Here is a 19,644-nt window from a genome sequence, read left to right as displayed (position 1 = left end):
TCAGGTCATGATCCCGGGGTCCTGGGATCGGGCCCCGCATCGGGCTCCCCGCTCTGCGGGAAGCCTGCCTCTCCCTCTGACCCTCCCCCCGCTCACTCTCTCTCTCTCTCCCTCTAATAAGTAAATAAAATCTTTTTAAAAAAAAAAAAAAAAGGACCTCAAAGCGAGATAAACACAAAGCAGCCACATCGTAGCGAACGTACTGAAGGCCGAGAGAAGCTCAAAAGCAGCAAAAGATCGCGGCCACGGCCGAGAAGCTTGGACCCGATTTACATTTTACTGGGATAATAATTTGGAACTTTCAACCTTGAGCAAACCGCCAAGGCAACCAGAGGACAGCGGGAGCGGGGAGAAGCCGCAGGGGACCCTACCCTTGCAAGAAGGGCCCTGGTGAGCTTCGCGCGTGCCGGCTGTTTCTCCCCGGCCAGTTAGCCTCCCGGCATATGGCACCAGGCAGGCGGGTGGTGCAGCTGAGGACCGAGGGAGCCGCAGAGGAGACGGTGGGCACGCGCGTTCCCCTCACACCCGGCGCCCGCAAAGCTGAACAGCCCGGCGGGGCCGCTCGGCCGCTGGAGCGGACCCTCGCGGCCTGACCCGCAGCAGCCGCGTCCCGCCCCGGTCGCTGCAGACCCTGCTCCAGCCTCCTCACGGCTCCTGGAACCGCCCCTGCCTTTCCCGCTCCACGGTGCCCTGGCTCGTCCCGCCCCGCTCTGCCGCGAGAGGGATTCGGGCGCCGATCCCCGACCCGCGTTCACCTCGGGACAGGCCGCCCGGCAACGGGGGTGCGCGGAGGCGTCTCGGGTGCCGCGGTCGACCCGCCTGGCCGCAGAGTGCGCGTGTTATTCGGGAACCTAGGAGACACGGCAGGGCCGCGCGGCCTCCCGGGGCGCGTCCACCAGCTCCGGGGAAGTGCGCGGTGAGGGTTCTCTCTCGTCGCCTTATAGCTGGTGGCCTCGCCCGGCTCCCTCTGCAGGTCGTCCCATTAGCTGGTGGCCTCGCCCGGCTCCCTCTGCAGGTCGTCCCATTAGCTGGTGGCCTCGCCCGGCTCCCTCTGCAGGTCGTCCCATTAGCTGGTGGCCTCGCCCGGCTCCCTCTGCAGGTCGTCCCATTAGCTGGTGGCCTCGCCCGGCTCCCTCTGCAGGTCGTTCGCTCCCAGGGCTGCCGGACTGATCACGGCGGCGGGAAAGTTCTGTGGCTGGTGGCCGCGCTCAAATCCCCCAGATGGACCCCTCGAGGCCCTGCGAGGACTATAGCCTGGGGGCAGTTTGCAAATACTGGAACAACAGGCGGCTTATACGCCAGCCGCACGTGGGGTAGATAAAGGGGGGGTTCCGTTTTACAAACACACGGACGTTTTAATGTTATGGGGAAATTGAGAAGAACTGAAACCTGTGGTGATAAATTTACATACATTTTCACGAGGCATAAATGAAAATGTGAATGATTAAGAGATACAAGTGCTTCTTGCATGAGTAGACCCAGTAATGTAGAAATGTGAGTTTTCACTAAATTAATCTGCAAACTTAAGAACATCCAAACTACTTATCCAAAATAATAGCTTTTAAAAAGAAATGAGCTATCAAGCCATGAAAAGACGTGGAAGAACCTCAAATACATAGTACTAACTGAAAGAAGCCAATCTGAAAAAGCTTCATACTCTATGAATCCAACTATATGAAATTTTGGAAAAGGCAAAATTATGGAAACAGTAAAAAGATTGGTGATTGCCAGGGAGGGGGTGAAGGGAGAGATGAAGAGGTGGAGTACAAAGGATTTTTAGAGTGCAGCTATGCTGTATAATACTAAAAGTTTGGATAAATGTCATGCGTGATACATTTGTCAAAACCCATAGAATTAAAACACCAGGAGTCAACTGTACCCCATGAGGAGCTGCTCAGCGTGGGCACCTAGAGAGTAAGCTCAACCAAGCAGGTGGGGAGCAGAAGGTGAGTATCCGTGGGAAAGTAGTTTTACTGGGGGCCGGGATGGAGTATGCAAGAATACATGAGACGGGGTGTCATTGATACATTTGAATGGTGATAGGTCACGTTCAGGGGAGGGCAGAGGGGAAAACTTGTGGCAGGGACCAGTCTTCTCACTTAGGTAACCTGGTCATCGGGGTGGGGTGCTCACAGCCTATTTGTGTGGCTGTTGAGGCAGCAGAAAAATAGAAAGTTTTAAAATTTACAACACAGCGAAATGGGTGAAGGGGGTAAAAAGGTACAAACTTCCAGTTACAAAATAAGTAAGTCATGGGGATGTAACGTACAGCATAGTGACTAAAGTTAATAATATTATATTGCATATTTAATGCTATAGTTGCTAAGAAAGTGGATCTTAAAAGTTCCCATCACAAGAAAAAAGTTTTGTTAACTGTATGGTGATAGATGTTAACTAGACTTATTGGGGTGATCATTTAGCAATATCTACAAGTATCAAATCATTGTACACCTGAAACTAATACAATGTTATGTCAATTAGAATTTAAAAAATTACAACACAATCTACTTCATGGTGTCTCAGCATCATTAACAATACTAATTGTGATGGGTAACGCTTGGGATTGGCAAACTTTGATATAGGAAGAGTCCTATTAGTCATATGACAAGGGTCTGGGACCCACTTCTCAACCAGGTACCCCACTTTGTGGGAGAAAGCCAAGAGAACAGGTTGGGCACTCTGGATTTAAGGGAATCTGTTGGAAGATTTTGGTAATGTCATGAAAGACTTTTATCTCTTGGCCTAATCTTCACAACTTGACCTGACCTACACATCCGTCAGTACCATTAAACCATAGTGGTAAACCCTAGTGGTATTCTGATGGATTAGTACAAGTCATCCAGCAGGGCTGGGTGCATGAAATGTATGAGCCAATTCAAGAACCAGTCTTGAAGAGCCAGGTGTCCAGAGACCTAAGGGAAAGGACTGGGTAAAGCAGTAGTAACCATTGGGAAGTTGATATCCTAAAACTAACTCCAGAGAAAGCAGTGTCCGTGGGGATCCTGACAGTCCAAAATCAAGTCTAACAGTAGCAGTGCCCATAGGGAAATTGGTAGTCCAAAAACAAGTCCAAAGGGGCACCTGGGTGGCTCAGTCAAGTTAAGCATCCAACTCTTGATCTTGGCCTGGGTCTTGATCTCAGGGTCATGAGTTCAGACCCCGTGTTAGGCTCCACGCTGGGCTTGGAACCTGTTTAACAACAACAACAACAACAAAAACTCCAAAGAGACACAGCAGATGAACTTGTTCAGATGCGTCTGAATGGCAATTCTGAGATTGCAGGACTTACAGAAAGAGAGTGGGAACCACGTTCTTATATGGATCATCCCCCAGGCAAAGCTGGATGGAAGGAAGACAGGAGTGGGAATTAGGGTGTTGTAAGACTAAAGCAAGAAGGGACGCCTGGGTGGCTCAGTCATTAAGCATCTGCCTTCGGCTCGGGTCATGATCCCAGGGTCCTGGGATCGAGCCCCGCAATCGGGCTCCCTGCTCAGTGGGAAGCCTGCTTCTCCCTCTCACTCCCCCTGCTTGTGTTCCCTTTATCACTGTCTGTCCCTGTCTGTCAAATAAATAAAAATCTTAAAAAAAAAATAAAGCAAGAAGCTGGCAATATCTAGAGGGTCTTAGCTTCATCATCTCACAAACATTCAGAAAGGATAGCTGGGGAGGCATCTGGGTGGCACAGTCAGTTAAGCATCCGATTTGGTTTCCGTTCAGGTTATGATTTCCGAGTCATGAGACTGAGCCCAAGTCGGGCTACGTGCTCAGCATAGTGTCTGCTTAAGGCTCTCTCTCCCTCTTCCTCTGCCCCTCCCCCTCCTCTCTAAAATAAGTAAATAAACAGAAAGAAAGAAAGAAGAAAGAAAAAGAAAGAAAGAAAGAAAAGAATGAATGAATAGCTGTCCTTTGGGTACAGTGCAAGTGGAACCAGTTTCTTTTTTTTTTCTTTTTCTTTTTTTATTGTTACGTTAATCACCATACATTACATCATTAGTTTTTGATGTAGTGTTCCATGATTCATTGTTTGTGCATAACACCCAGTGCTCCATGCAGAACGTGCCCTCTTTAATCCCCATCACCAGGCTAACCCATCCCCCCCTCCTCTAGAACCCTCAGTTTGTTTTTCAGAGTCCATAGTCTCTCATGGTTCGTCTCCCCCTCCGATTTCCCCCCCTTCATTCTTCCCCTCCTGCTATCTTCTTCTTTTTTTTTCCTTAACATATATTGCATTATTTGTTTCAGAAGTACAGATCTGTGATTCAACAGTCTTGCACAATTCACAGCGCTCACCATACTGCATACCCTGTGGAACCAGTTTCTAATCCCAGGGGACTTCACAAGCATCAGGAGATCTGGTCTGCTATTGTTTTTTGTTTTTTTTTTTTAAGATTTTATTTATTTGACAGAGACACAGCAAGAGAGGGAACACAAGCAGGGGGAGTGGGAGAGGGAGAAGCAGGCTTCCTGCTGAGCAGGGAGCCCGATGGCAGGGCTCGATCCCAGGACCCTGGGACCATGACCTGAGCCAAAGGCAGACGCTTAGCGATTGAGCCACCCAGGCGCCCCTATTGTTACTGGTAGAGGTGAATCAAAACCTGCCTTGAGTATTTTGAGAACTACTGGATGGACAAAGGACAAGTACAAGGAACAACCTTCTATGCTATTTTCAATTCCATTTCCACATTTTGAGATGATTCAACTAATCTTCTTTAAAGAAACTTCTGGAGGCAGCCAAAGGGGTCTAGGGTTCTGAACAGTACCCAGAGGGTGGAGGTGTACTGAATTGCTTTTTTGCAAATACTCTCCCATATTACAACAAGAACTAACGTTCAGTGCCAACACTATTTTTGAGCTTTGTATAGGTTACATTATAGACATTGCTATAACCCTGTGAGGTAGGTGCTTTCTTTCTCCTGTTTTTACAGATGAGGAAACTGAAACCCAAAGGGCTTAAGTAACCTGATCAAGCAGAAATGTCTAGGAAGCCAGAGACTGGGACTAGCATTCAGGCTTCTGACTACAGAGCCCTACTGTGTTCTCTGTTTGCCTCTTAGGTGTCCCATTGAATTATAATTGATCTTTGCTGCCTCCTCACTGGTCTGTACACTCCCTGAGGGCAGGGCCCTGGTTTTATTATCTGTACCCACAGATAAACCTCCTTCTCCCACGCCCCATCCAGTTAGTATCCCCATTGGTTGACTTGGTTCCGTAGAGGAAGTCCATGTGGTAACATGAGCTGACCTCACATTGGTGGCTCCAAGTCAGAACCCAAACATTCTATAGGGAGCAGAGTTTCTTAGTTCCTCATAAACATAGGGCAGATACTACACTATAGCTAAATATATCCTTTCATCCATATGATAAAAGACTAAAAGTTTTGGAGTGATGGACAAGGTTCAAAGTTCTTTCACCTTTCTAGTTTTGTTTTTAATGGAATGCCCACTTCTTTTATGCTTGCCTTATGGAGGTGAGTTCCAACCAGTTGAACTAGCAAGAGACTTAATGGGTAGCTTCAACCATTGTTTTAACTTGTTTCAGGGGAAATAAAAAGGGGTAATTACATTTCACTGCTACAAGTTTTCTTTCAAAGGCTACAGATAGTCACAAACATCCACAAATGTCACTAAGCCGGAAGGTGTTTTCTCGGGACTCAAGTCATTGTGTTACTCATTGGGTGAAATGAGAACCATAGTCTGGGGTCCTCCTATTTACTATATGAATGTGTCTTTTCTTGTGTATTTGTTAGTAGCATGCTCCATACAACAATATAATTTAGATAAGCTTTGCTTGGAAATTAGTCTGATACTATTCTCTCTCCATAAGCTGGGCTTTCTTTTTAAGGATTACTGTGCTTCTTTTTCATTTCACTTAGCACACAGAGAAACTTTGACTGCCTCAGGATCTTTTGAATGTGTCTGTATGACTTTAATTGTAATTTGGGGGATGTTATGGCGGTAGACCGTAGGAATCCAGATACAGATGCTTTGCAAGTGTAAAATGTTCTTTATAATCATCTATCTTCTATGCTTTGCATTTTGAGTCCAAAAACTCAAAGTTTATCTCAAAACAGAGAAACTGACCCTGACAATTGGGGAAGTCAGGCAGTAACTCCTCATGAAGATATATGGTACTTATAAACAATCTCTGTTCTGTACAAGGGAAATGCTATCTGCACAATATAATAGCATCTCATTTCTGTAGGAGGAAAGGATATTGCCATGGGGCCCTCCCTGACCCTGGCTCTCTGACCTCTGATGAGAGCACAGACCCCTTCAAATCTGTCAGGTCCTCAACCAGCTCATGTGACTGCAAAAACAGACCAGAAGCCAAATGCATTATGTTCTTAACTCTCCATATTCATGAAAGGAAACGCTGGATGCAAACAGAACAAATTGCCAATTAAACCACCTATTTCTATGAGGCATTGTAATAAATTTATTAACAGCATTTACTGTCTTAGCTATTAGGTCCCCTTGTCTAATACCAAGTTATTTATTTTCCTAAATTTGTGTTAAACTTGTGTCTTCTCTCTGATCCCTTTGTACGGCCTTCTAGCTCTGAGACCTACTATGCCCAAGCAATTCCCAGGGCATAATGGTAAGTCAAGGGATCTGGGAGGGGGCTGGGATTCAGGGACATTTCCCAAAGCTGTTGTGGTGTATGGCTCCAGAGGACGCCCCACAGTGGTCATCACTAATCTGTACAGCCCTTTCTGCAAATTAGAAAAAAGAATGCCCTCTGGATGGTTGGTTTTGTCATGATGACACTCAGAGCAGATTAGAAAATAGCACAGATGTCAAAGCATCAGGAAATACAGAAAATCTTAAAAACACAATTAATACATGCAGCCATCCCAAACACATTATTAGTTTTTCTAAACTCAACTATGAATATATCACTTGCCTGTTCACCCCCCTACCGCCAAAGCCCAGAGATTGAATTCTTGCCAAGGTATCAGGAGACCTGCATTCTAATCTTTACTTTGAAACTAACTTGTGTTATGAGCTTGCTTGCACCAGAGGTTTGCTGAGACCTCTGCTGTGCCTGAGCTTTGGGTCCCAAGTTCAGGTTCCAATATGTAGTTAGAGGACAGAATTGTTTTAGATCATTGGAAGACTCCAATTTTCTCTGTAACCCTTAGCTCTTGGTTATATGGAAAGATGCCTAATTTATAATAAGGGAAATACGCATCCCAGTTTTCAGCTATCGTGTTGAAAGTGAACAAAACGTTTCATTAAAAAAACTCGCAAAGGAGTTGGGAAATATAATCTCTCGCTTTTTTTTTTTTTTAAGTAGGCTCCACACCCAGTATGGAACCCAACACAGGGCTTCAACTCTCAACCCTGAGATGAAGACCTGAGCCGAAATCGAGAGTCAGACACTTAACCGACTGAGCCACCCAGGCGCTGCTAATCTCACATTTTTTTAATTGAAGTATGATTAACATATAATATCCTATTAGTTTCAAGTGTATATAATCTCATATCTTGTGTGTAGGCAAGGAATGAGTGCAACTTCTGTAGAGGGCAATTGCCAATCCTTATAAATATAAAAAGAACATATTTACTTTTTGGCCCAGAGTATTGAAATATACCTGGGATTTATTTTAATCAGGTATGATAAGACATACAGACACAGAAATGATTGTTCATGAAGGAAGAACATTATACTCACAGATTCCTAGAAGCAGGAAGCAAAAGGGAACAAGAGGGAAGAGCATGGCCCATTGTCTTTATTGGTATTTTCATGGGAAGGAATGGGTGAGGTGGGGTAGGTACACAGAGTAGTGGATAGTTGGAATGATTTTGGTGGCCTCTGGGCTATAGGGATGCTTCCTAGTTGTCCAGCACCTAGCCCTGGGATAATTTAGGGCAGGGGGAACATTGGCTTGGTGTGTGAGAGGTAGCTGGGGCTGTGGACTCTGGATTGATTGGTTTATATCAAAGGCATGCTCTTGGGGGAGTTGTCCGTGAACTGTAGGAAATAGCTAACCCTGGGAGGGACAGTCTGTCCAGGATCAAAACCTCAAATGTGAGAGCATCAAAAATACAAAAAATAGGAAAGCCTGGCTGGCGCAGGCAGTGGAGCATGCAACACTTGGTCTCAGGGTTGTGAGTTCGAGCCCCACATTGGGTGCAGAGATTACTTAAAAATAAAATACCTTTTAAAAATACAGAAAATAAGAAAATATAGTCAACCCCCGGGGAAGTGGTGTCCAGCGAGGACCATTGCCTCGGAGGGTCGGAGGGACAGGTCATCCACATCTGTGCTTGGTCACCCACCGCCACCCTGCCTGTGTTCATGTCATGATTACATTAAAGTCCATTACGGAAAAAAAAAAAAAAAAAAAGAAAAAAGAAAATATAGTCAATATACCCAGAAATTTCATTTCTAGGAAATTTGATTTCTAGGAAACTTTATTAAAAAAATATGTTTCTCAGAGGAGTGCCTGGGTGGCTCAGTCGGTTAAGCGTCCGCGTTCAGCTCAGGTCATGATCCCGGGGTCCTGGGATCGAGTCCCACCTCGGGCTCCCTGCTCTGCAGGGGGGGTGGTTGCTTCTCCCTTTCCCTCTGCCTGTTGCTCTCCCTGCTTGTGCTCGCTCTCTGTCAAATAAATAAATAAGATATTTTTTAAAAAATAGGTTTCTCGGGGCACCTGGGTGGTGCAGTGGGATAAGCATCCGACTCTCGGTTCGGCTCAGGTTGTGATCGCAAGGTCTTGAGATCTGAGCCCTGCTTTGGGTTCTGCACTCAGCAAGGAATCTGCTGGAGATTCTCTTTTTCCCTCTGCCCCTCCCCCTCACGCTCTCTCTTTCTTTTTCTAAAATAAATAAATAAATCTTTAAAAAAATATATGTTTCTCATTTCCCTAACCCACCTACTCTCCTGTTCTGCTTGGTGACTTTCACATCTATTTTTCTTGCTGTGCAAAACCCCCAACTCACCCTCAGGGGATAACCTTGTTTCCTCCATCACTGGCAAAATACAAGCAGTCAAAAGAGAGTATCTGCATCCGCCTCCCATCTACCTGCAACTGCACCTTCCTTCTCTTTCTTCCTTCCTTTCCAGGTGAAGGATGGCCCCAGCCAGTGCGCCAGCATCCATCTCCACCAACTGGCATAGGCACAGTTGGGAATTCTCTCCTCATTTCCTGTAGTATCACAATTTAAAGTATCACTCCCATTCTCCTGTGAATGTGCTGCCAGTTCTCCCATCTTAGAAAGCAAAACCCATCTCTTGATCCCTTATCCCTTCTGTAAGCTGCCCTCACTTCTCTCCCCTCCAACACCAACGTTCCTCAAAAGAGTTTCTGAAACTCACTATCTCCAATTCCTTCCCTCCTGTTCTCTCTCAAACTATGTCAGTCACTGGCATCCCCACCACATCACTAGCCCTGCCTTCATCGATTTCTCCAATGACCTTCCCGTGGCCAAATCCAGCGGCCAGTTTTTAGTACTCACTATATTGAAACCATCTGTAAACCATTTTTCCTCCCTGCCCCAGTATTTCATTGGGAAAACCTGAAAGCATACAGAAGGGCAGAGAAAATCGTAGAGTGAACACCCATATTCACCATGCCTGCTGTCTACAATTAAGTATTTTATACCGCTAGCCTTTTCGTAGTCCAAGTTCTTTTCGTCACGTTTGGCTGAGCTTTCATTGATGGGTGAACCTCAGGGCATTTTTAGTTCAGTTGCTGAAATCTTTCTGCGTCAGGGAAGGGACAGAGAGTGAGGGAAGGCCACGTGCAGGATGAAGAGTAATCACCTCAATTTGTCAGATTTTACAAGTGGCTGAATAATGTACTTGCTTTGCCAGTTGCTCTTTTGTTCGATTTGTATGAACAATAACTCTCTGGTTATAATTTTTTAAATTTCAGGTAGTAGGAAAGGTGATACACGTAACCGTATAAAGAACAACCAGAGTTTTATAGCACACTCAACACCCACGAACACCGACACCTGGAATGCAGGTTCGTGGAATGGCATTCTCAATTTCTCTGTAACATCCTTTCGGCACAGCCCTGCACACCCTGAGACCATCGGTGCAACCCCTGAGTCATCAAACTAAAGCCACTTTCCTTTTAGCTACAGAGATGGCAGGTGCTGCTAGACTGAGTCAGGGATCCTGTATTTCTACAGAGTAAAAGAGGACTTTGACAAAGGACAAGAGGCAGAGGAAGCAAATGGAGTTAGGGATTACTTTATGTGGGAGTTCAAAGTATATTTGTTCACATAGGCTGTGCGATCTAGCCTCCGTAGTTTTAAAAATTAAGGATACTATTTTTTATGGTACTTCTGATTTTGTCTCCCAACCGCCTTTGAAATAACAGTATGATTAACAAATATATTAACTGATAGACACAAGTGAAACGAAATTTTATGAGAACTTTTCTTTCCATTTTTAGCACTGATTTCGCACAGACCTGCTCTTGTTCAAGTAATTATAATTGCGTGTGTAGCCTTTACCATTGCCCTGATATGTGGAATCGTTATTTCCTATGTGATATAGTAAGTATGTCCTAAGTAACATGTACCGTCCTCAACTAAGACACAACAAACTAACTAGGTTATTGTTTAGTAATGTTAATGATGGTGATGGTAATTCTTATAATCACTACATTATTATAGTCATGCCATATCTGCACACTAGCGTTTTTCAGAATATGGACTGTACTCATGGTGGGTCACAATAGAAATGAAAAAAAAAAGGATAGGACAGAATACAATTTAGTAGGATAAAAAATATTAAACATTACATTTTGTAAATGCTGATTTTTTTAATTTTTAAAATTTTTATTTTTATTTTTTTTTAAAGATTTTATTTATTTATTTGACAGAGAGATAGAGAGCACAAGTAGGCAGAGTGGCAGGCAGAGGGAGAGGGAGAAGCAGGCTCTCTGCTGAGCAGGGAGCCGGACATGGGGCTCGATCCCAGGACCCTGGGATCATGACCTGAGCCGAAGGCAGCCGCTTAACCGACTGAGCCACCCAGGCGCCCCATAATTTTTTAAATTTTTAATTAATTTATTTATTTTGTTACGTTCACCCCATACAGTATGTCACTAGTTTTTGATGTAGTGCTCCATGATTCATTGTTTGCATGTAACACCCAGTGCTCATCCCAACACGTGCCCTCCTTCAAACCCATCACGGGGCTACCCCCTCCCCCACCCCCTCCCCTCTGAGACCCTCAGGTTGTTTCCCGGAGTCCAGAGTCTCTTGTGGATCGTCTCCCCCTCTGATTCCCCCCCTTCATTTTCCCTTCCTTCTCCTAATGTCCTCTGTGCTGTTCCTTATGTTCCACAAATAAGTGAAACCATATGATAATTGTCTTTCTCTGCTTATTTCACATAGCATCATCTCCTCCAGTCCCATCCATGTCGATGTAAAAGTGGGGTATTCATCCTTTCTGATGGCTGAGTAATATTCCATTGTATATATGGACCACATCTTCTTTATCCATTCATCTGTTGAAGGGCATCTCGGCTCCTTCCACACTTTGGCTATTGCGGACATTGCTGCTATGAACATTGGGGTGCATAGGGCCCTTCTTTTCACTACATCTGTGTCTTTGGGGTCAATACCCAGGAGTGCAATTGCTGGGTCATAGGGTAGCTCTATTTTCAACTTTTTGAGGAACCTCCATAGTGTAAATGCTGATTTTTAACTTTTCAGAAAACAAACACACAGTTATGAGATAAAATGTATTTCCTATTGTGGATCATGGTCAAAATGCTTGAAAGCCACTGTCTGAGATGCTGGCATCCTCCCGAAATGTGGTGTTCTAAAGGGAACTTGAGGCATCTGAATAAGCAAAGAGGAAGTCAAACTCTCACTCTTTGCAGATGACATGATACTCTATCTGGAAAACCCAAAAGACTCCACCCCAAAATTGCTAGAACTCATACAGGAATTCAGTAAAGTGGCAGGATATAAAATCAATGTGCAAAAATCAGTTGCATTTCTATACACCAACAATGAAACAGAATAAAGAGAAATAAGGATTCAATCCCATTGACAGTTGCACCCCAAACCATAAGATACCTAGGAAGAAACCTAACCAAAAAGGCAAGGGATCTGTACTCAGGAAACTATAGAATACTCATGAAAGAAATTGAGGAAGACAGAGAAATGGAAAAACGTCCCATGCTCATGGATTGGAAGAACAAATATTGTTAAAATGTCTATCCTACTTAGAGCAATCTACACATTCAGTGCAATCCCTATCAAAATACCATTAACTTTTTTCACAGAACTGGAACAAATAATCCTAAAATTTGTATGGAAGCAGCAGAGACCCCAAATAGCCAGAGTAATGTTGAAAAAGAAAACCAAAGCTGGTGGCATCACAATTCCAGACTTCAAGCTCTATTACAAAGCTGTCATCATCAAGACAGTATGGTACTGGCACAAAAACAGACACATAGATCAATGGAACAGAATCGAGAGCCCAGAAATGGACCCTCAACTCTATGGTCAATTAATCTTCAACAAAGCAGGAAAGAATGGCCAATGGAAAAAAGACAGTCTCTTCAAAAAATGGTGTTGGGAAAACTGGACAGCCACATGCAGAAGAATGAAACTGGACCATTTCTTTACACCATACACAAAAATAGACTCAAAATGGATGGAAGATCTAAATGTGAGACAGGAATCCATCAAAATCCTTAAGTAGAACACAAACAGCAACCTCTTCGACCTTGGCTGCAGCAACTTCTTGCAAGACATGTCTCCAAAGGCATGGGAAACAAAGGCAAAAATGAACTATTGGGACTTCATCAAGATAAAAAGCTCTTGCACAGCAAAGGAAACAGTCAACAAAATCAAAAGACAAATGACTGAATGGGAGAAGATATTTGCCAATGACATATCAGATAAAGGGCTAGTATCCAAAATCTTTAAAGAACTTATCAAACTCAACGCCCAAAGAACAAATAATCCAATCAAGAAATGGGCAGAAGACACGAACAGACATTTCTCCAAAGACATACAGATGGCCAACAGACACGTGAAAACATGCTCAACATCACTCAGCATCAGGGAAATACAAATCAAAACTACAATGAGATACCACCTCACACCCGTCAGAATGGCTAAAAGTAACATGTCAGGAAACGACAGATGTTGGCGAGGATTTGGAGAAAGGGGAACCCTCCCACACTGTTGGTGGGAATGCAAGCTGGTGCAGCCCCTCTGGGAAACAGTATGGAGGTTCCTCAAAAAGTTGAAAATAGAGCTACCCTTTGACCCAGCAATTGCACTACTGGATATTTACCCCAAAGATACAAATGTAGTGATCTGAAGGGGCACGTGCACCCCAATGTTTATAGCAGCAATGTCCACAATAGCCAAACTATGGGAAAGAGCCCAGATGACCAACAACAGATGAATGGATAAAGAAGATGTACTATATATACACAATGGAACATCATGCAGCCATCAAAAAAAGGAAATCTTGTCATTCACAACGGGGATGTGGATGGAACTAGAGGGTATTATGCTAAGAGAGAGAAGTCAATCAGAGAAAGACAATTATCATATGATCTCACTGATGTGTGGAATTTAAGAAACAAGGCAGAGGATCATACGGGAAGAGAATAAAAAACGAAACAAGATGAAACCAGAGAGGGAGACAAACCATAAGAGACTCTTAATCTTAGGAAACAAACTGAGGATTGCTGGAGGGGAGGGGGGTGAGGGGATGGGGTAACTGGGTGATGGACACTGGGGAGAGTATGTGTTGCAATGAGCCCTGGGTATTATATAAGACCGATGAATCACAGACCTGTACACCTGAAACAAATAATACATTATATGTTAATTGAATTTGATTTTTTTTTAAAAAGTGAACTTGAGGGCACCTGGGTGGCTCAGTTGGTTAAGCGACTGCCTTCGGCTCAGGTCATGATCCTGGAGTCCCGGGATCGAGTCCCGCATCGGGCTCCCTGCTCAGCAGGGAGTCTGCTTCTCCCTCTGACCCTCTTCCCTCTCGTGCTCTCTATCTCTCATTCTCTCTCTCTCAAATAAATAAATAAAATCTTAAAAAAAAATAAAAAATAAAAAAAATAAAAAGTGAACTTGATACTTTGGCAGGAATCTTAGTGCAAAGCAGAAAATTGTGACTGCTCTCTTTTCACTAGACGCTTGTTATTATCTGGGAAAACAGTAGCATTTGGAGAAGATACTTCATCTTGTTTGCACAAATAAAGTTTGTGGCCAAGCTCTTTCAAGTGATATGATCATTTTGATTGAGTATTAGACAAAGGAGCAGACTGTGACATCATGCTACTCTGACCAGAATGATATACTGATTCCTTCTCCAGGATTTAGTGCTGGGATTCTGTTGTATCCCATCAGAAACAGCTTGAGGAAGTAATAAATTATTTGCTGTATTGGAATTGAGTATGAACACAAGGAATATGTTGCCATGTATGGGATATTTTTTAAGGTAGCCATTTTAGGACCACCTTCAAATATGTCCAATGAAGGCAAATAAGATTAAAGGTAAAAATTGAAGACATTTTACTAATGAGAGAGTGTAATCAGCATGTTTAGTTCTGCAATATCTAACAAGGTGGTCTTGCACTGAATTTATATAACTGCAATTTCAGTTTATTTTCATTAGTATAAATAAATAAATAAATATATATATATATATATATATAAAGAGAGTTTTCTAAGATAATTCACTAAAACATCCTCTGGGACTTGTAGTGCCCAATTAAGTTGCTGAACTAATATCAACTCTTATAGCTTTTACATTTGTGTTACTCATAGGGCTGCACCAAGCTATTTCAGAGCATGAGGCAAAAGGAAAATTACATGCCCCAAAGTACATGTTTTAATGTAATTTTTAGTGGTTAACTTTTTCCAGAAGTAGGTTTTGAAAATACTATTTGTAAGTTTGCTTTCATTTAAACCAGGAAAGTAAAATTACAATAAGCTCTGTTTCTGGTATAGAAAATATTTAAACTTAAGGTGAGTTTTGATATACTACTTTTCAAATTGGTAATACATTATCAACTTCTTTAATGTTCTGGGAAAGAATAACCACTTAAAAATACATAAAAACATGGGGCATCTGAATGGCACATTTGGTTGGGCCTTTGACTCTTCGTTTTGGTTGGGTCATAATCTTGGGGTAGTGGGATCAAGCCCTGCCTGGAGCTCCACACTCAGCACGGAGTCTCCTTGGGGCTCTCCCTCTGTCTTCCTCTGCCCCTCTCCACTCCACCCCTTCTCTGAAATAAATAAATAAATCCTAAAAAATTTTTTTAAAGATTTATTTATCTGAGAGATTACAAGAGAGAGCTCAAGCAGGCGGGGGGTGGGCAGAAGGAGAGGAAGAAGTAGACTCCCCACTGAGCAGGGAGCCCGACAGGGGGTCAATTCCCAGGACCCATGAGATCATGACCTGAGCTGAAGGCAGACACTTAACCAACTGAGCCACCTAGGCGCCCCTAAATAAATAAATCTTTTTAAAAAAATACTTAAAAACATGTATATAGGGACTCACCTTTTTCTTTTGACTCAGGTTCCCATATGGTTCATCACAGCACTGTTGGATCCTACGTTTATTTGAAATTTTGATATTTGGTTTATCATGGATTTTTTCCCCATTCATTTCAATTTGTTAAAATACTGAGCTAAAACATTTATCATCATTACTGAATTTTTTTGGCATGCCCTTAAATTTTGCAACTGTAATCAAGACATTGGAGACCAGGATTTGGGTGATTACTGTTTTTTTTTTTTAAGATTTTATTTATTTATTTGACAGACAGATAGAAAGAGGGAACACAAGCAGAGGGGAGTGGGAGAGGGAGAAGCAGGCTTCCCACTGAGCAGGGAGCCCGATGTGGGGCTTGATCCCAGGACCCTGGGATCATGACCTGAGCCGAAGGCAGACACTTAATGACTGAGCCACCCAGGCGCCCTGGGTCATTACTGTTAACAATGTTTAGGATCAGGCCAGTTCTTCCTAATTACATACATCAAACAATTAGGAAGGTATATATGTTAGGAAAAAAGAAAGCATTCTATTTACCCCTTTTCACATCAAACAGAGATAGCTGCATAAAAATCCACTTCTAGGGCTGGATCTGGGGTGGGGTGAGCAAGGCACTCACCTCAGGTGCAAAATTTAAGAGGGTGCCAAAAAATTCAGTCATCAAGATGAGTAATATTTTAACGCAATATTTTATAAAATCAATATATTTCAAAAAATATCCATGATGTACAAAACACCAACATTTTAAATACAGGATCAGTAACATTGTTGGGCCAAGCCATATCAGAGAGTGGAGCAAAAGGAAGAATCAGTAATACCTATATGGACTTCATTTAAAATGTTGATATTTTGTTCATCATGGATTTCTTGGCACTCATTTTTCTTTTGTAAAATGTTGCGTTAAGATATTTAGCTTAGGGGCGCCTGGGTGGCTCAGTCGTTGGGCATCTGCCTTAGGCTCAGGTCATGATCCCGGCGTCCTGGGATATAGCCCTGCATCGGGCTCCCTGCTCTGCGGGAAGCCTGCTTCTCCCTCTCCCACTCCCCCTGCTTGTGTTCCCTCTCTCACTGGGTCTCTCTCTGTCAAATAAATAAATAAAATCTTTTTTTAAAAAAACATTTTATTTATTTATTTGACAGATAGATAGAGAGCACAGGTAGGCAGAATGGCAGGCAGAGGGAGAGGGAGAAGCAGGCTCTCCGCCGAGCAGGGAGCCGGATGTGGGACTTGATCCCAGGACCCTCCTGGGATCATGACCCAAGCCGAAGGCAGCCGCCCAACCGACTGAGCCACTCAGGCGCCCCTAAATAAATAAAATCTTTAAAAAAAAGATATTATAGCTTAAAAAGAAGATATTATATTATCTTGCACCCCACAGGAGTTCCTTATTCATCTCACCTAGTCCTGGCCCTGAACCACATTTGGCACTGTGACTCCCCCTCCACCTGTCAGCACACACCAGAGATCAATCTGTTTCTGCTTCCCTCCCCTGCCCACCACCATGTACTAGTGACTCCTTTTCAGTCAAATGTCACAGGATGAAGATGTAATGATCTCCCTTGACAATTGTGCTCTTAAATTCATCTACGTTATTCTCCAGTCGGCTGGTCCAGGCTGAGGAAAGACAGCAGCTGGTGTGGCTCTATAACAATGTCAGGATACCATTCCTGGGAGATGGTGACGACGGTGTCAACGATGACAAAGAGGCCTCGGAGGATGGGAGCCTGGATGAGTCCACCTCCCTACTTCCAGAGAATGAGGAGGAGCTGGAAAAGTTCATTCACTCAGGTAAATGACTGACCATTTTATCTCGTCAGATGCGAAGTCACATGAAAGCTGAGCTGTCCATGACGGTTTGGTTTCCAAAGGCAAAGCTAGGAGGGATTTAATGGAGTTTGAGGTAATAAAGGTGAATATTTATAGCCACATCTACAGAAATGAACTGTTCTCATCAAATTATACAGAGGGGCAAACAGCCACAGGTTGCTTGGTTCCTTTTGTGGGGCAATTCCAAGGACCAAAAGCAGAGTTCAGGAGACAAAACTTTCCCCAGACTAAACTCTTCCTTTAAGCACACTCATCAGTGTAGCATTATTCCCGAGTCTAGAACACAGACAGACAGATGTCTCTCTTGCACAGTCTGCCTCCGTCTGATGTGAACAGGATCCAGCCCACAGAACAGACCCTTGTATGAGAGATGCTCACCATGCCTGCAAATCTTTGTGAAGAGAAGGCAGCATATGTGCTCATATAAACCTGATTTTGTAAAAGTTCTGAGATACCCGCTTAAAAAAATTCGAGAGCAAAAATATGTAGAGTGCAGTGTCTGATTCAACCATGTCAGTCTTCCCTTGTATGGACCTCCTCTCTAACAACCGCAGACGCAGGTAGTCAGAGACAGGCTGGAAGGCCAGGAGGAGGTGATCGGTGATGTTTACTGACATTAATGCCCTTGTTTACCCTTGGGAAATATTTTTTTCAATGTCTTTTCCTTACTTCGAAGTATAGCTTTTCTTCATTCTTTTAAGTTTTTATTTAAATTCCAGTTAATTAACATACAGTGTAGTATTAGTTTCAAATGTACACTACAGTGATTCAGCACTTCCATATGACACCCAGTGCTCATCACAACAAGGGCACTCCTTAGTCCCCGTCACCCGTTTCTCCCCACCCCTGTTTCTCTCCACCCTCCCACTCACCTCCCTTCTGGTAGCCATCAGTTTGTTCTCTATGGTTAAGGGTCTGTTTCTTGGATTGCCACCCTCTTTTTTCCCCCTTTGCTCATTTTTTTTTTAAGATTTTATTTATTTATTCGTGAGAGACAGAGAGAGAGAGAGAGGCAGAGGGAGAAGCAGGCTCCCAAGGAGCAGGGAGCCCGATGCGGGACTCGATCCCAGAACCCCAGGATCATGACCTGAGCCGAAGGCAGACGCTTAACCATCTGAGCCACCCAGGCGCCCCTGCTCATTTGTTTCTTAAATCACTCATATGAGTGAAATCATATGGTATTTGTCTTTCTCTGACTTGATTCACTTAGCATAATATTCTCTAGCTCCATCCTTGTCATTGCAAATGGCAAGATTTCATTCTTTTTTATGGCTGAGTAATATTCTATTATGTATATATACCACATCTTCTTTATCCATTCATCAACTGACATTTTTTTTAACTGAGCATTTATAAAGCTTGTATATTAGATGTGGGAAAATAACTTTATTTTGGGGGGGAGTAAATAACTTTAAAATTCAATCTTCACCATCCTTTTCAGACAAATCACATTCATTATATCTTGAAAATTCTACTTTTTACACCTTTATTTTTCCATACCTTTTCTGTCACCTCTTTTATCTCTATTCCTCATTTATTAGTATTTCAGTAACATTATGTCTATGTTTTAGTTCTTAGATCCAAAAGAAGAAAGTATATGGTAAACAAGAGATTGAAGAAAGAACAAGATTTATTAATGGAAACAAAAATAGGGAATTCTACACACAGTATATTCTCAGAGGATCTATGAGAGCAAACGGAAGAGATGCAGGACGTGCTAGCCAGTGTGGAGCCAACAGTTGCAAGGACAACCCACGACTGGGGACCTGAGCATGACTTACTCCTGGAGAGCTCTGTTCAGAGCGCTCTAAAGAAGAAAACTAGAAGTATATAACAGAAAATAAATCCATATGTGCAATGATTCTTGATTCTTAGCTCTCATAGTCCATTAATAATTATAACTCAATTGGAAAAGAGAAAAATCTAACTTCATGAATATGAAAAGAGACTGTCAGGATTTTTTTTCTAAATTTTTTATTTATTTATGTTTTTTAGGATTTTCTTTCCTTGGTCCTAACCAAAAGCACAAATGATTTCTTTGGGCAGTCTCTCAGACCAAGCTAAGGAATTGCTTTCATCATACAAAACTTTTCCAGGGCTATTATCTATCAATTCCAGTACCTTGCCTCTATTTTCCTCACAAGGAAGCTGAGAATATCAAAATAGATATGACACTGGATTAAGATGCAATCATCCCTGTTTTTAAGGAGCTGGGACCTGGTGAGGAAAAAGGGTCTGCAGGCAAGGAGCTGTAAAGCATGGCCAGTTGTGGGATGCTATAAGCCGGGAGCTGCTGAGAGCTG

At 43.1% G+C, this 19,644-nt stretch overlaps 1 protein-coding gene across 1 annotated transcript; it reads left to right on the top strand.

The window, feature by feature from the left end:
* Nucleotides 1-443: 443 nt before the first annotated feature.
* Nucleotides 444-19,031, top strand: CUNH19orf18 (chromosome unknown C19orf18 homolog). The gene is made up of 6 exons (XM_088027038.1): nt 444-500; nt 856-916; nt 9,881-9,973; nt 10,409-10,511; nt 17,115-17,302; nt 18,913-19,031. The coding sequence occupies exons 1-6, from the start codon at nt 444-446 to the stop codon at nt 19,029-19,031; spliced, it is 621 nt and encodes a 206-aa protein (XP_087883164.1).
* Nucleotides 19,032-19,644: the final 613 nt, after the last annotated feature.

Source organism: Eumetopias jubatus, unplaced genomic scaffold (genome assembly GCF_037043125.1).
Source record: "Eumetopias jubatus isolate StellerSeaLion01/CBP00866 unplaced genomic scaffold, mEumJub1_p1.0 scaffold_10, whole genome shotgun sequence".
Classification (NCBI taxonomy): Eukaryota; Metazoa; Chordata; class Mammalia; order Carnivora; family Otariidae; genus Eumetopias; species Eumetopias jubatus.
Note: the sequence above shows the minus strand (reverse complement) of the source record. Positions and strands in the feature narration are given on the sequence as shown.

Coding starts and splice junctions, on each gene's coding strand:
- CUNH19orf18 (XM_088027038.1), top strand. CDS start 444: ATGGCACCAGGCAGGCGGGTGGTGCAGCTGAGGACCGAGGGAGCCGCA. Junction 917..9,880: donor CAGCTCCGGGGAAGTGCGCG/GTGAGGGTTCTC, acceptor TTTAAATTTCAG/GTAGTAGGAAAGGTGATACA. Junction 10,512..17,114: donor GTTATTTCCTATGTGATATA/GTAAGTATGTCC, acceptor GTTATTCTCCAG/TCGGCTGGTCCAGGCTGAGG.